General features: G+C 38.1%; 1 protein-coding gene and 2 pseudogenes across 1 annotated transcript; all 3 read left to right on the top strand.

Annotated features, from left to right (window-relative positions):
- The first annotated feature begins 91 nt into the window (after nt 1-91).
- LOC149050068 (uncharacterized) lies at nt 92-1,287 on the top strand (annotated as a pseudogene).
- A 3,347-nt stretch (nt 1,288-4,634) lies between these two features.
- Nucleotides 4,635-6,057, top strand: LOC149050067 (substance-K receptor-like; annotated as a pseudogene).
- Nucleotides 6,058-6,680: 623 nt separating this feature from the next.
- LOC113676391 (ferric reductase 1) lies at nt 6,681-16,945 on the top strand. The gene is made up of 15 exons (XM_027193046.2): nt 6,681-7,158; nt 8,073-8,132; nt 8,607-8,780; nt 9,429-9,521; nt 9,710-9,768; nt 10,118-10,203; nt 10,514-10,648; nt 11,013-11,128; nt 11,590-11,676; nt 12,036-12,133; nt 12,635-12,693; nt 12,989-13,153; nt 13,657-13,721; nt 15,232-15,341; nt 16,199-16,945. The coding sequence occupies exons 1-14, from the start codon at nt 7,129-7,131 to the stop codon at nt 15,322-15,324; spliced, it is 1,320 nt and encodes a 439-aa protein (XP_027048847.2). The 5' UTR covers nt 6,681-7,128; the 3' UTR covers nt 15,325-15,341; nt 16,199-16,945.
- The last annotated feature ends 160 nt before the right edge of the window (nt 16,946-17,105 follow it).

Below are 17,105 nucleotides of genomic sequence, written 5' to 3'. Positions count from 1 at the left end.
AATCGAACGGCTCTCCGAAATTGCAAAGAGTCAGCCTCACACAGCGTACATTGCCTTCACAAAAGGGTGCAAGTCAAAGTTCAGCTACTTCATGCGCTATATAGATTCGTTTGAGGATTACGTCGATCCAATCCAGGAGGCGATTGACGACCTACTTCTTCCAACTTTGTTCGGTCAATCAGAGCCTCTCCCTAACGAGGTGCGTCTACTCCTCACCTTAACAACGGCTCCAGGGGTCTGGGCATGCCAGATTTGAGAGCTGAGGCGCCACAACAGTTTGCTACCTCGAAGCCAATAACTACTGCGCACGTAGATTCTATCACATCGCAGAGTACATTTATGGCGCCAGGCGAAAGCTCTACGGAGGAGCTTAAGAAACATCATCAGTCACTTAAGAGGGCGCGCGACGAAGAGAAAATGGAAAACATTGACACAACTCTTTCCCCAGACCTGCTGCAACTAGTTAATCAATCGAGAGACAAGAGCGCAAGTTATTGGTTAAATGCGATGCCTCTTGCAGATCAGGGCTTAGCCCTTAATAAGCAAGAGTTCAGAGACTCACTACGCATACGGTATAATTTGCCTCTAGTCGATCTACCAGGTCTATGTGTGTGTGGGGTTAAATTTACTGTAGGCCATACCCTCTCATGTAAAAAGGGAGGCTTTATAGCGCAGAGACATGATGGTGTCCGTGATTTCTTAACGGCATTCATCAATAAGGTCTGCAACAATGTGGAAATTGAACCACGCCTTCAACCCCTCGACAACGAACGGCTATATTTGAGAAGTGCCGTCACAAGCTCTGAGGCAAGATTAGATGTCAGGGCGGGAGGTTTCTGGTCAAGAGGAGTTACGGCATTTTTTGATGTAAGAGTTACGCACGTTAGCTTCAAGTGTTACCAGAACAAGACAACATCTGAAGTATTCAAGGAGCAAGAGGACGAGAAGAAACGCACGTACCAGCAGCGAGTGCTAGTTGTACAGATGGGTTCATTCACACCTTATGTATTTGGAACCAATGGCGGAATGGGAAATGAGTGTCAGCGTTTTCTGAAGCATCTTGCAGATAAGATAGCTCAGAAGGACACCGAGCCGTAGAACACCGTTATCACATGGCTCAGGACATAAATCTCTTTCAAACTTCTAAGATCGGTTCACGCACGCGTGAGAGGTTCAAGAACGCCTTTTCACAGCAAGATAGAACACTCCTTAGACTGCAAAATAAACATAACGTCGCCACTGCGGGAATCTAAAGTTTTTTTTTTTTTAGGGCATTTTTCAAGCTAAATGCTTTTGTATTATACATGATTTTGAATTTTTTGAAATTTCGTATATTAATTTTATCAATTGTATTTTGTAAATAATCTTGAATTATTATCATTATTACTATTATCATTATTATTACTATTATTATTATTGTTATTATTATCATTATTGATATTATCAGTCAGGTTCACATTCTTAGCTTTGATGACAGGTCTTCCATTCTATTGACTATCCATCAGATCTCGGTGACCTCAGTTCAATTTCACCTTCCGTGAGATATCTGCGGCTTCGAGTAGTGAAAATCTATGAAAGACCCCAATACTATACATGGTCTTCAACTGATAAAAGAAACGTGGAATTTGGGAGAAATTGACCCTTATGCTCCTACTACTTCCGAGACTACAGGATTTTTTCCTGTTCACCATCCTTTCAATTTCCATCCTATTGCCCTATAATGATAACAATAATGATAATTATCATCATCATCAGAATCCTTATTATCATTATAATTATTAGATAGTATACTTTGAACAGTGTTTCATACTAGCTTCAACTATTGCTGCGAAGTCACCACTCACCAATGGAAATACGATTGTATGATAAATTTAATTCCTTAGGTTACCACTTGAAAACGCCAACTTCAAGATCGGTATAGTGAAGCTGCAACTCATAGCCAGGAAAGGTTTTTGAACAGTTAAAAATTGCTATTTCTGTTATTTTAAAACTACGTCGCGTTATTTGCGCGGTTTCAGTTTAAGTGCTGAAGTTAAGAGTCGCATCAGCCCAACGGAGAAGATACCGTGATTTTCTAAAAAAGAAAACGCGGATCACTAAAAGTGCCAGGGCAACTTGAAGTTTGGTGTCCGAGTTACACTATAAACTCAAACTTACTTTAGCACTTCATAATTGCAGCGCTATTGAAGTGCATGCTTAAATACCTTTTCATGGATACAATTTTTGATACCTCTTAAACTAATGTCAAGTCGCTTGTGAAGTTTGGGGTTTCTTTGCGCAGCTCAACATAGCAGTTTAACATCGATAGCCTATACAAATGTTTCTCGTAACATTTTGCAGGTTTAAGCTATTTAACGAAAAACTAAAAAAGCTTATGAACATGAAGATCGCTACTATAATTTGTTCAATCGTTTAAGTGGCATTTCTAATTTTACTTTTTTTATCCCTTTGATACCATTGGATGATCGGATGACATAAAGTTTAATTTGTTTTGGTCAATATAGTGAGAGATAAGATCCATCTTAAAAAAAAAAAAAACCAAAAGTGACCGTGCCGGAGTGTAAACACATTAAAGGATATTACTAAGGTTAGTGGTTAACAAATCAACTTTCACAGCCTTGATAAAAATCCAAATTATACGAGTACCTAAGAGTTGCTTTCTATTTTTTTTAACATCCTCCTTTTAGTCGTTTTGTTTGTTAGGTACGCCAGGTGCGCTTTGTTCTCAAATTTGAATGAAGAGCACAATTAATTTTTTTCCAACGGAGATCTCAAAGTGTCTACCAGGAAAGAGCAAGTTAAATTTCAAGAGATAAAATTCTCAGATCTTGGATGAAAAGGTATATTTTTATCATGATGGCTTTTAACCTATGCACAGTTTTTAATGCTTACAAATTCGCCGTCCACAATTGAACCTTTCTGAAACAGCTGATTCGACAAAACTGGGGCAAAAAATGTACTTCTAGAGGACTGTTTACATGGAGGAAGGTAAAGGTTGTTTTTAACTGATTTCAATTTCTCTGTTTGTGTAACCTAGCTTAGCAATAAACTACCTTACATGAAACAAGCAGATCCGAGAAACAATGATGTGAGAACTTAAATTCAATGAAGAAACCACGTGGTAAGTTCATGTAAGTAGCAAGTCAACGATGAATATAAATTTATGTCGAAAACAGCTCAATCAAATCAACTCGAACATAATATGTGAGAAAACGTATCAGATAAGCTTTGGTACTCTCAACTCGCCAATAGAAAGAGCTGAGAAAGAGCCAGTTTAAATCATGTACATTGTCTACAATCAGTCTTCACGTAACTTAACAGTTCCTGCACAGATCATTGGAACCAAAACCTGACCTGATTTGGTCTAGAATAATGTCATCGCGATATTTTTCGAAGAATGATGCAAAAATAACACTTTATTGAATACTGTAAAAGTGTTTGGATATTTTAAGTGTATGCCACTTATAATTATTATAGGGTAATCAGAACCCTCAGGTACATGTAAATGCAGGCAATGCTACTTGATTACCTTAAGCAGGCAACGAGTTAACGTTAAGAAGCTCGCGATTGTTTATTCAACCGGTCATGTTTGATTTGGAGATAGAGGCGGCGGTAGGGGAAGGTGCGAGGAAAGCCAAAAAAACCTTGCCCGAGGAGGCTGTTATCAAGCAAAACACCCCCAATCAATTGCCCGTCACTGCATTTCCGGAAATGAGAATGTTATCAATTAAAATGAGTTAAATTAAAAACTGGGGGTCTGTCATCCGACTAAGACAAACATACGTAGAGCCGATGAGTGAAACGGTGACGCAGTTTTTTCGGTTTTTTCTTCCATTTGATCGTAAACGATATTTTGAAGCAAACAAACAAATACGCTCGCAGGTTTGCCCGCCAAAATGTGTTTGATGCAAACCGGCATCTTCTGTTGAAGCGATGTGGCTGATGTGCTTCGCCAAAACCTCTCCTGCTGACGCAAATAAATATCTGTTATTCGCCAGCCGGGAGGTCCGTATCGAGACCTCTGGCACACTTTTTCCCAATACGGACCGACCTAGGCTGGTGAATGAAATTTTTATTTTTACCCTTAAACTTAATGAAATCCTTTCCAAAAGAACTCGAATGATTTAGGGCCGTAACTACTTCAAGATCTTTCATAAACTGAACAATTCTTCGACGCCTAGGGACGTTTAGCCCCAAAGGCAATTTCCGCCACAGATTTTCTCGTCCCAAGTCAAATTCGCCTCAGGTCGTCTCGCCTTGCAAGTCATTCTTGGGCAATTTTGCCTCAAGTCGTCATGCCTCAGGTCAAATTCACCTCAGGTCGTCTCGCTTACCAAAAGAATATGCAAACAAAGGAATGAAAGCATACAACGTGAATCAAATATAGTTTTACTCTTCTACTGTTCTTTATGTCTACACCGTAGTAGAACAATGTTGAAATAGCGGAACTGTGAGTTGAAAACTCAGACTCTGAGTTCAGCGCCGAGAGTCATTAAATATCCGCCCACGGTAAGACTAAGTAATAAGCCGTGAAAGCTGCTTTAAGGCCAAAATTTAATAGAAATCAAAATCAAGAGAGTTTAATTTTGAAGCAAGCATCCCATAGACGCAGATTAAAGGAAGCATGTTGAAAAGGTGCACAGATCGTAGACAAAAGTCTGCTATGATCTACTGATCTGCCAAAATCTTAAAATAAGGTTGTAATCATTCACATGCACATTCCAAAATAAACTAACAAGGGGAAATCATTTCTCCTCTCTGTATACTCAGATTACAACCAGTTATGAACCAGTCGAATTTCAACGCAGAAGCTCATAATATCATTCCACACAGTTGCCTTTTACTCCATCCTGGGCTTATCACGAAGGCTATTTTGACAACTGCTTACGTCGTCTTATTAATCGCAGCCTGCACCGTAAATACCATAGTTATATACTTGATGAGGACGTGCAAAGACTTACGACAATATATATTCAATCATCTTATTATCAATATGGCTGTGGCAGACATTATGGATGTCTGTTTTTCAACGATCACGTCTCTTTCATTCATGTTGGTTGGTTTCAACTGGATTTCGGGCTACGGAGGTAAAATCTCTTGCAAACTTGTATGTTTCAGTGTGTCTGTTTCAATCGGTCTCTCAATCTCCGCGCTCGTGATTATGTCAGTGGATCGATATATGGCAATTGTACGCGTAATGACAAATCCAATATCCTCAGCAACAACGAAAAAATGCATAGCCTTGAGTTGGATAGTGTCAGTCCTAGTGGGTGTTCCCTGTCTCTACAAGATGGATACGAGAGAGAGTGAGGGCGGAAGCACAATATTTCGGTCAGTATGGAGCGACGATCCAGAGGAGCATCTACTTTATAGCACGTTGGAGGAATGCGGCAAGGTTTTGATATTATATCTACTCCCTTTGATTTTGTTGTTGTTTGTTTTGTTAATCGGTCTTTCGCTTCGAAAAAGGAGACCGCTTGGTAACAGTGAGACACAAGAGAGGATTAGCGCGCAAAATCAAAGGATATTTAAATTTTTAGTTTCCATCGTTGTTCTGTTTGCCTTCTGTTGGCTTTTCGCCCATGTAAACCATTTGATAAGCGTCCTTAGTCTCTCAAAGTATTGCGCTCTCCCAGCACCCGTTCCGCCGGCTCCTCTTCTTTTGGATCTCTCATACAAATGCTGCGATTAATTCCATTATATATTTTATATTCAATAGCAAATTTCGGCAAGGACTGAGAGAAGTCTTCAGAGTAAGAGAAACAATACCCCTTCAAACAAGACACATTGTTCCTCACAAAAATTTTGCATTCGAAGGAATGGAGTTTGCAGAAAATATCGCCATCACGGAAATCCGTAGATCGAAAAATCAAGAAAGCGTAGAACGAGACAAAGATTTGGAATTTGATACAAAACTCTAGCTCAATAATCTGTAGCTTGAAACTAACATTGTCTTTTATGGCAATGTCTGTAAAAGCGTGTGGTGTTAGTTTCATATTCTTCTATATGTACTTATAAATGTATGTGCTTTAGTTTTAGCTAGAGTCAACTGACGTCATCGTTCAATAATAATACTTAAAACATTCTTTAAAAAAATGGCGACGATTGCAACTCATTGGTTTAGCTAATTCCTCTTGACTCCTCTTTTAGCCATGACGTAAAAGAGTGAGACCCTTTTCAAAGACTCCGGGCCGACAATGAGACAGAGAACGCGTGGGAACGAGGCTTGGGCACGGGTTACACGATTTGTTAGAAATGTCACAAAAAGCTTCTTTGTATAAATCAGGTGCCAACTGGGCAAGAAACGATTGATTAGATTTGGTTCTTGGCATAAATAGAAGGTTAAATTTAGAACATTTAATGAACTAGCTGCGTTTAATACCTTGTTTTATTCTTGAAGTAAAATATGCTTCGATACTGAACTAAATTTTTACATGAGTTCTAAAACACAAACTGGCGCTAAGCATATGCAAGTCCATCGCCTTTATCATTAGCATAACTCACACTAGAGTGTAAAGAGTGACATTTACTAACTGATGAGTCATCATGTCACTAACCCAACTACCTACCGCAGGAAGTATTCTTTGCGTGACGTCATCATCTCGAGATTAGTCATCTTTTTGTTTATAAAATTGACTCGCACGCAATACACTCAAGGCTGAATAAATTACCCTAAAGAAATATAAACAAAAACAAAAAAATGCCTCGTCATGATTTTGCATCAGGACTTGGTTTGAAGGGCAGTAAGCATTATCGGTGCTGAACCGTTTAAGATTGCAATTTTCGTTTCAGTCCTATATGTGTAGCGCTAACCTCTGAACAAAAAATCTAACAAAAAGTGAAATAAGATATTGGACTTATAGACTGATAATAGCTTGAAGTAGTAAAAGGAAGCGTGTGATGACAATGCTTTTGTTCGTTTGTTTTCGCTTCCATGACAATAGAAAATAATATAGGCATAGCCTTAAGACGGACGTATTTACGTTCAAAATAAATTCCTTGTACTTCGTCGTGAATGTGTTCAGCTGTTCGCACACAGTATACCGGAGGCATTTTTTTTTGTGACTAGCTGGTGTCCTTAAAATCGCAGTACTAGAATAACAGAACTGTTCTGTTTCAAAGAAAGGCATGATCCCAAGAATGGTGGTCTCAACCAAGGTAAGTAGAACAACACTTACATATTTCCAAGTGTTTTAAAGAGAAGGAAAGTTTTGCCGATCTCGATAATATGTATTGTTTGTATGACCAAAAGTTCATTACCGACATTTGAATATGAGAAGTATTGAAGTCAATTCCAAACAGTAGTTTTCTTCGAATAGGGTCATCAGATCTTACATGTTTTCAATCGCGTGATTTTCTCTTCGAAATAATTCTGAGCTTTAGTCATTGGAGTTAGGAAAAAATGTCAAACTTCAGTCCTTTAACAGTTTCGTGTTCACGGGTCAATATAAATATTTCTCGAGGAAAAAAATGCAAATTTTTCGACGTTATGCTCAACGAGCTTTGTCGACTGAACTTAATTTCATCACGACACTTTCTTCAAAGTTTGATTAGGAAAACGAAGATGTTGGCACCTTTCAAAGATATCATATTTCAGTTTATGTAAATTGAAATTTGGATCGAAGATTTTAATTCACTCCCGGAAAACAGTTGGATCGCTAGGGATGAAGCGTCGATATTACTCCATTACAATAATTTTGACAGGATGAGCGCCGTAGTTTGTATATACCGTAAATTTTAACGATTTTTAACAGTTCAGTGAATACGTTCCAGTTCTTGTTTCTTGTACCGACGCGATTTGAACGGAAAGTGAATAGTAACTCGGGGTAAGAACCTTCGCCAAACGAGATTTACTTCAAATATGGAGAATAGAACATTTTCACTCGCAGAGAGAATAATACATCCCTTCCCCATTGCCTAAAATTAATAAAAGTAAATAAATAGATAAGTAACAAAGACTTTTTCTTTCAAAGTTACAGGGGCTTTCCTCTATTATTCCGTTTTCAAATGCGATCGAGCACTGCCATGAAAAACCATCAAAAGTTAATTAATTCGATCTCTTTAATCGCCAGCACCAGTTACTGATTTCGTCTCTACTCATTCTGCTGTCAAACAACCTGCATGCTCTGGAGGTAAGTACATATACATGCGTATATTCTAGTACACTTACTGATTAATGTGTACTCAAAGTAGCGTTAATTTGCTCGATATGGAAAATTTGTATTCGGAGGACATAACTTAGGGGAAACCCCTCTGATCCAGATAATGTGTATTCAGAATAGCGGCGTCCCTTCGCTGACTTTATAATATACTAAAGTTATAGTAGTATTGTTGCCCTCCGTCGGAACTGAAGGGGAGGTTACACTATTGTAAGGAAATGACTGTTGCGCGTGCTCTGGTACAGACGGTTCACTACAATTGCGGATAGGGAAAAATGTCTCCCGATTAATAACGGGTCCTTGTAATTGAAGAAAAGATAAAGAGGTCATGTTAAATACATAAACCTGTTCCAATTTAAGAGGAGTCCTAAGTTAGAGTTGCTAAGCTCTTCAACACTATTGAGTGCATAGTCTGAGGCTAAACATACATTGATGCTCTCTCACTAGATTACCACAGATGACTGTGGATCTGGAAAAGGATGCTTTAGGTTTCCAGAATCCTGCACTGACGACTGTAACTTCCTTGTGACGTACAACGCAACGGGTGGGGATAAAGTGGAGTTCGAGCTGAGCGGCAAAGGGACCTGGGTGGCAGTAGGATTTAGTGATGACCGTGAAATGGTAATGTTATCAGACAAGAGAGAATGGCTAGGATAAAAGTCCAGCGATAAACCAGCATAGGATACTTGACATAAGCGCCATGCAATCATGCGTGTTTCATTTATGCTGAAAATTTTGAAAAAAAAATGTTATGAAAGAAAATGAAAGGATGAGTTTTGCAAAGCTGCAATTAGAATGCATTGGAAGTCAGTCGTCAAATCTTGCAGCAAAATCATGACAACCACATATGTATCATACAGTTCATTGTGATTAATACGCCCAAAATTGTTATTGGTGTTATTGTCCGTCGTAAAGCCAAATCTTAACAAATAACTGAACCGAAAAGTTCAGTCAATCTCAAGAGCAGGACAACACCAGTGGCCAAGTCAACGTATAACTGCGCTTAGTTTTGCCTATGATTGGCTTAGAGGATGGTGTAAGTTTTCTAATACAATCAATGAGTCGGCGCCGAATAAGGAAACCCACAGAAACTCGAAATACTTTCGAAAATATTGAAAATCTTGCCAAAAGATTTCACAAGAATTACTGAGTAAACATCATTAAGAGTATCATTGAAATTAGCAAACGGAGAGTTCTGATGTGTGCATCCGCAATTCAGTGGTTCTTCTTCATTATTTTGACGCTTTTTACCTCTTCTGTTTTATATAGCCCGATACAGACATTCTTCTTTGCGCAAGTACTACTGCACTCAGTGGTCATTATTATGCTGAAGCGAAGAGAAGTCCTACAAAGACTAATCCAGTAAGTGCCAGCCTACACCTTATGCCTCTGTCGAATTTCAAAATGAATTCAAACACATAGAAATGGTTTTTGTTCCTCTAAATTGAATGTAGTTACTTTCTGCTGATGATACATTGAAATTTGCTCGTACTACAAATGACCATAAGATTCATCTCCAGATTATTCAGGAAAATTTTTGTTTCGTACAGGATCCTGCAGCAGTGACGTTTCTTGAACAAGCAAATGAAGGTGGAATGGTCAAGTGCAGGTAGCTCTTTCCTTTATTGATACTATAACGTTCAATTTTCTCGTTCGTATATTATTTAATTACGGTTTAATCTAGGTATCAAGAGACGTTTGAGAACAGAATAATTACCCGTCATAACGCATAAGAAAAAACTAGACAGTTTTGTTAAAAGTCTCTGCATGGTCGTAACAGTTTTTGTCTCCTAACACGTAAAGAAGACATCACGATAACGCCTGTTGCTTTAGTTTTGAATTACGCCTCTTGAAATTTTTTCGCAAACTATGTCTGCCTACAACCGGTTTAGACTAATCATAAAACAAACTTTATATGGATTGTAATATCTATGTCTGTAATCACTTTTGTTTTCTAGAATTTCCAGGGATATCAATCCAGGAATCGCAAACTTGAGAGATTTGAGTCAGCTCTGGTTTCTTTTGGGAGCAGTTGGGGACGGCGGTAAGATCAAGCCCGGACTCTTATTTCACATTTGTAAATATAAGTTGGAAGCGGGTAGCAAACACTTCATTGAGCATAGTATGATAGTTTTATCCACGAAATAAAGAAAACGTGCGTATGGCTACGACAAAGTCCCGTGGCAAACAGTGATACTTGGTATGTGAAGCTACTTCATTCATTCATTCACTGTTTTCATGTTTTCCCTCTACCCTGCCCCGCTAAATTATTCGAAGTTGCCAAAACTGAGAATTTGTAGCAGTTGGGTAGTCATTAGTTGGTTACATTATCCAATCTTCTCTCACTCATTCAGATGGAGTAATTAACTATCATGGTCCCTCTACTGATGGTCGCCAGTCTACAGGTTCCAGGGTCAACGTCACAAGCCCATCTGCATCGGATGCATCAGGGGGGGATAGTGGCATAAATGAAAACTTAATTGTCCATGGTAAAGTACACAGTGAATAAGTCACTGAAAGTTAAGCAAAGATTGTTCACACCATCCTGCCTTATTGCTTTGAAACTGATAAGCTTCTTGTGCCTGATTTGTTCGTTGAAAGTTGTGTCTTTAGTATAAAGTGTAATTTTTGTGTAACGTTTTAAATTATGATGGAATGAGTTCTAGATTAAAATGATAATTTACAACAGGTTAGCAATGGAATCCTGTATTTGAAAAGGATCTGCTCCTATCTCAATGATCAAATCTGACTAAGAACCCTAAAGATAGAGTATATTTCGGTATCATTGAAGACAGGATTTATTGACTAATTTTAGTTAGAAGTAGACTTTCATTACCATTTTCCTCATTGTAGGCGCCCTCATGACACTTGCTTGGATTCTGTTTGCTTTTGTGGGTTTGTTCATCGCGCGATACATGCGACAGGCCTGGGAACCAAGGGAATTGTTAGGAAAGAAGGCCTGGTTTACGGTTGGTATACCACTCCATGGTTTTATATATGAAAAGGCAAATTTGAAATTTTTTAGGAATGAAACACTGAGCAAACTTAGAAGATCACTCAGCCTTTCTTCTCAGACTTAAAGTGACTCACTTCTCTCCAGAATGGTAAAGTCACATAGGGAATGATGTTGATTAATTGACAGCTACAATTTTCTAATGTTGAGAGTTCCCATTTACCTTTATAATACTTATAACTGCATGCCGCTTGATGTTAACCTTGTTGAGGCCCTTTTATATTCTGTAATCCGTTATTCAAATGATGAATGATCGGCTCTAAGTGCCAGTAACTTTGTAATGCAGCAGTGATAAGCCTTACAGATTCATCGGCATCGGAACAACTCTTATCTTGACCGAAAGTATAAAATATATTTCTAAACTTGTTGTGTTTTCCAGGCCGAAAATGCTATCGATTTCTTTTTCTTCCTCAACAGGTTCATCGAACACTGATGACGACAACAGTCCTGTTTACAATTGCGGGAATAATTGTCATATTTGTTCACAAAAAAGGGTGGTCTTCGGTAAGCAGAGTTATCAACTGCAAATCAAATTGTAATATTGATGTTATTAATCCATATAGATAGACCAGCTTAGTGAAAGCAGGTGTGCAAAAAAACATTTCGTTATTTGTTTTGAGCTCCATTTTGAAAATAACTCATGTAATAGTGCTGAAAGGAAAAATAGAACTGCATTGTAATCATGAGAGGATAAGGTATGTAAACCATCTCTTCTTAGCACCTTAGCAAGCCCACAAAGCGAACACAATTTCAAATCAGGAGCGCCTCGATATGTCAGCTATTTCACTCATTTATTTATCAATTTTTTTAAAAATTTATTTTATGCTTGATTTTTTTCTTTTCATTTTTCTGTGTTTTAACAGAACGCTGGCGCACATCCATACCTTGGTATCATCGTCCTCGCTTTCGCAATTGCGCAGCCAATCATGGCAGCATTCAGACCACATCCTGGCGAGCCTAGGTACCTGTGTTCATCTTCAACTATTACATAAACAATCTGAATCCAAGGAAATTCATTCTGAAAAGCTGTAAATTATTTTTTGTTTTTAGCCTGAGACGCTACTATTTGACAAGCCAAAAGTAGTATACTCACGATACCTTTTCTTCAAAAATATTTGCGCGACTGTTAGCCAAGTCGACGGTCTCAATTGTTGTTTTTCAGGAAAAAGAGCCTACGTATGGTTATGCAGGCTCGGTAGTTTTATTGTTTTTTTAGTTAAGCGATCGAGAAACGTAAATATTATAACGAGTATCAGATAATCAAGCAATGTAATCGAAAATTTTGATATGTTAGACCTTCTCGAAAAGTCGGGTCACCCACCGAAATTGCTGTGATTTGCAAACTTAAATCGTGTTCAGCTAATATCCCGTAGATATCTCAACTGAAATTTTACACAAAATATAATTTATGCCGATAAAGATGAAACATGACGTTTAATTTCTTAATTTTTTTTTAACGCAGGCGCAACATATTTAACTGGGCACATAGATGTGTTGGTTTCACTGCACTGATTATTGGAGGTAATTTCCGGCTACACAGCTGTAAATCAGCTGTTGTAAATGATTTAACCAGTTCTTGAACATTAGAATTCTTTCCACGAATTCAGAAACTAGAGACGAAGAGTTTGAGCAATATGCAGATGAGTTTTTAAGACAAAAAAATAATCGATAAGTTAATTGTTAACGGTTTTTTTAAATGCAGTTGAAACTACCTAGTCAGAAATAAACAGCAACGTTTGCTCGATATATTGAACGTTACTGTCTCTGCAGGGTTTAAACGATCGGGACGTATCCAACTTTAATTTTCTGTTTGCAGTGGTTACCATTTATCTTGGATTAAAATTAGTCGACTTGGGTACGAAAGGACTCTATGCCGTGATTTCCTTCTACATTGGGGAGTTTCTTGTGTTCATGTTTGAGCTGTATCTCATACTGTCCAAAAGGAGTCGTGAAAAGAAGTCTGGCCCAATAAACAACGGAGGTGAGAATTGGCTCCCTTACCCTTCTTTTTCGGTCAGGGGGTAGTGATCTTAATGACAGGGTATCATTTGCACAAGGTTAATTAGAAGTGGTGGAGAAGGTGGAAGTAAAAAGTTGCTCTGAATTCATTTAATATGATTACAGGGAGGGGGGGGGGGGGAATTCGGGGTTCCGTTTAAGGATCGGACCTTATCATCTTCCGTAATGCAGTCGCACATATGTTCTATACCCGTGGGTCAGGAAGGGACTGTTGAAGGGCTGAAGGCCATGAACTACATTTAAAAGCAAAAAAGTGTTTAGCTGGCATATACCTCTAGATAATGAATCAGCAATGTCAGAAGTTGAGTGTCCATAAAAATTTTAGCCTTGGTCGTTTAAAATTTAATTCATATTTGTGACAGCTTCCTGCTTTACCTACAAGCAGGTAATGTAATGATTTTTTTTTATTTTCAAACTACCCGGGAAAGTAACTCGTCAAACATATTTTAAACTTATTACATACAGATTTTCCCATGGACCAACCTGGACAAGCCAATCGAGCCCCTCCCGAGCTTGAAATGCCAACCAAGGTGCGTGAGTTCTGTACATCCTCATGATGGAACAGTCATTATTTGTCACCTTGAACGGGGGGGTGGGGGGGGGCGGAGTTTTGGATGTTGGGGGCGGTCACAAATGACAGGCACTAAGTAAGGGGGGAAGGAGGCATGAAAAAAAAGAAAAGAAAAATATTTGAAGCGGTTGGATCATTTGATTACCGTTTTGATTATCTTGTACTTTCAGCTGAGTTTTCTTGTTCAAACAACAACAACAGAAGTAAGAAATATATCATATATCAACAAGAGTTTATTGTGACGGCTTCGTCCCCCAACACTGGCTACTATTACCTGCACATTACGGGCACTGTTTGTATTAAAAGGCCTTTGTCTAGCAGCCGTAGCAGAGGGTAGAGATGAAGAAGCCTGACCAATTTCCTGATTAACTCAGCATCTAATTGTGGTTGCGATGCTTGTAAAATTATTGTTATTTTTGATTGCAGCTAGCTCTCTTAGGGTGAGTTTTTCGATAAGCCAGCATGCCCTCTGTTGTAAACTCTTCTCCTTTAATTTTTCACCTTTTTTTTTTTCTCTTTTCTCCTGCACGATTGTAGATCTTTACAAATGCGTGATGGAGACTTCCTTTTCAGTTGTCAGCTTATTTGAGGCTTTTTGAAATTATTCGTGGAGCATCTTTTCTCGATCGTTCTTGAACTCCCTGAAAATATTTCACCTCGTCATTTCCAAAGGGTTTTGAACTATGGTCTTTTCTACAAAGGACTTTTCACTTGCTGTTGATGAATGATAACAAATCTGGAGTAATTTACAGTCATTTACAGTGGCCAAGCAGGACTCGCACTTGACAACGATATCACTACTTTTTCAACCATCCACGCCTACCATGAATTTTGTGGTGTTTTGGCAAACTCCCCACTTCTCGTTCCTCAGACGATTCTTTTCCCTATTTAACATATCTTTTATTTTTGTGTCTAACTGCCATCGTGTTTACTGTTTTGAGGGAGATATCGTTTGAATCCGCCTCGTTTACTACAAAGTGCAGATTCATGAATCTGCTTAACAACACTGTAGTAAATTTTCAATGTATCGGTATGTGGGGATAGGGGGATAGGAATGAGATCGTGACATTGGCTTTTTGTGGTGGATGGGAGACAAGAAGAAGAAGGGGGCGGGGTTCATGAATTCCTCCTCATTCCCCCTTCCCCCCCCCCCCCCCCCCCGCCAGGCGATAGGTAATAAGTGGTCCCTAGTCCCTAAAAATTCCATGCACGTGATTACAAAAAATTCATGTGCTTCCACTCACTGAAGACTATCAAACACGTGGCACGTGATGCTTTGTCCAAAGACTAAACCGTTTTTCCGTCGAGGTTTAGGGTATGGGAATCTACGGCCCAAGACCAGTGAGCCTACGAATTTTCCGACTGTCATTTTCCTCGAAAAATTGTTATTTGCTATGGATAGGCCTATTATCTATTTGCAGCTCTTGAAATTATAATAGAAATTAATGTTCATTTTTATCTATTTACAGGAAAAAATGATTCGTACCATGATGTTCGTTTTCGTTGTACTTCTTGGAATTAGCGTGGCATTAACCATAATCCTGCTCATAGTGCTTAAATAGTCTGCATCACAGCTACTGTAAGTTTGCTTTCAATTATAAATAGCCATAATTTCAAGGTGTAGTAAGAGGATGATTCCTAGGAAGATAATTAGAATGCTGGAAAATTTCATTAAACTTTTATACTTATCAAGTAGTATAAACTCGTCATTCAATGCAATTACATAACTAATTTCGCGATTGGCACGACTTGGAACTCCGTTACGGGTCAACGGAGTAAAAGAGTGCCAACAAAAGTGTTAATGGCAATTGTGAGTGATGTAGATTTTTTCGCAGTTTACAGATCTGAAGACATATCTTTTCATCCAACCACAATACACGTCATGTTCCCTAATGAACCATTATCTGTTCTATCTTTTAAAATTTAATTTTGTTATACATGCACATATTTTTTGAGAAAAACAAAACAGCGATTTTATAACAACGCTTTCCCTAAATCTAAAAGGAAGCACCAACACTAATAAAGAGTTAACAAAAATCGATTTAAAGAAATTCCTTAACGGTGTTCATTATGTTTACTTTTCTTAGCGAAAGAGGTTTTCTATCTTGATAGATGAACGCCTGAGCGACAAATAACGACGAAATTCTGTTGAAAATATGCATACAAATTATTACCACGGTTGGACTTTGTACCAGTTGTCGATCGAAAAGTAGTCAGTCTGTCTGAGTTCAGTTGCCTGTATAAATATCACAACAAATCTCTCCATGTCCTAATGAACCCGTGTCATCCACGATAAAAGATAAAAAAGCGCAGGGTAAACTTCACTTTGAATAAAACAAGATACAAAAAGATGTTGGCATATCATGTTTAAACAGGCGACTTCGAGTGAGTTAACCATGCTTTAATCACTAATCTTATCTTTTTCTTTTTTAACAGACTCTGAAAGCTTTATTTCGTGGACCTGGACGAAAACAAAAACCAGTCTCCTCATTTGAATGAATTTCAGACGCGAAAATTTACTTATTGTTGTAGAAATTAATTAAATTGGTTTGCCACCAAATTGTGAGATAATATTTTTTTCAGTCTTCATTTACCTCTGAATAATAACTGTGGGAAATCTAGTTTTTTATAATGATATACACGAAAAGTTTAAATACCTTTTTAAAGATTCACAGTTATATTTGCACTGCTGCCTTTCGCGCCTGACATCAACAGGTACCCAGACCACAACCAAATAATATTCCGTTAAAGTTTTTCCGCTCCGAAAGTTCTTCATTGGCTGTTGATTGACAACAGGTATGAAATGAGGTCTACTTTTGCTAACTGGTATCGAACTAATACGTTGCAAAGGTAGTTTGCTGTAAATTTGAGCAAAGCAAAACTCTCCCCTGACTTCGAACTCTGTCTAAAAGAAGTTTTAGTTTTACATTTAATAGTTTTAATATAGACAGAACATCACATGAAAACATCTTAACGCCCGTGCTCAGTTTTTCTAAAGAAACGAAATCGCTCTCAACACATGCTCAGAGATCGCTTTTGATAAGTGAGAGCAGGTGTAGGTAAACAATTGTTTTCACATTGTCACGTCGTGTTCTTTATTTATTTTTACTTTTTTCAATTGTTAAGACTTGCTTCTTCGTGTAAAAATTAAATAATAGTAATTAAAAAGGACTTTACAGTTTCGTTTTCTTTACGTGTTGAACATAGGTTAATATACATTTGGTACCAGTACTAACAACGGAATCGAGAGGTTTCTGACGAATTCACTCTATAGTTCAACTTTACCGCACCGTGCTATGATTCAAATATGTTCTGCTAACATATTCGATTCTCGAACAGTCAA

Source organism: Pocillopora damicornis, chromosome 2 (genome assembly GCF_964200805.1).
Source record: "Pocillopora damicornis chromosome 2, jaPocDami1.2, whole genome shotgun sequence".
Taxonomy (NCBI): Eukaryota; Metazoa; Cnidaria; class Anthozoa; order Scleractinia; family Pocilloporidae; genus Pocillopora; species Pocillopora damicornis.
Note: the sequence above shows the minus strand (reverse complement) of the source record. Positions and strands in the feature narration are given on the sequence as shown.

Bases quoted from the DNA above. Each gene is read 5' to 3' on its own strand.
- LOC113676391 (XM_027193046.2), top strand. From the start codon at position 7,129: ATGATCCCAAGAATGGTGGTCTCAACCAAG. The intron at 8,781-9,428 runs GTAATGTTATCA...TGTTTTATATAG, and splicing joins TTAGTGATGACCGTGAAATG to CCCGATACAGACATTCTTCT. The intron at 13,722-15,231 runs GTGCGTGAGTTC...ATCTATTTACAG, and splicing joins AGCTTGAAATGCCAACCAAG to GAAAAAATGATTCGTACCAT.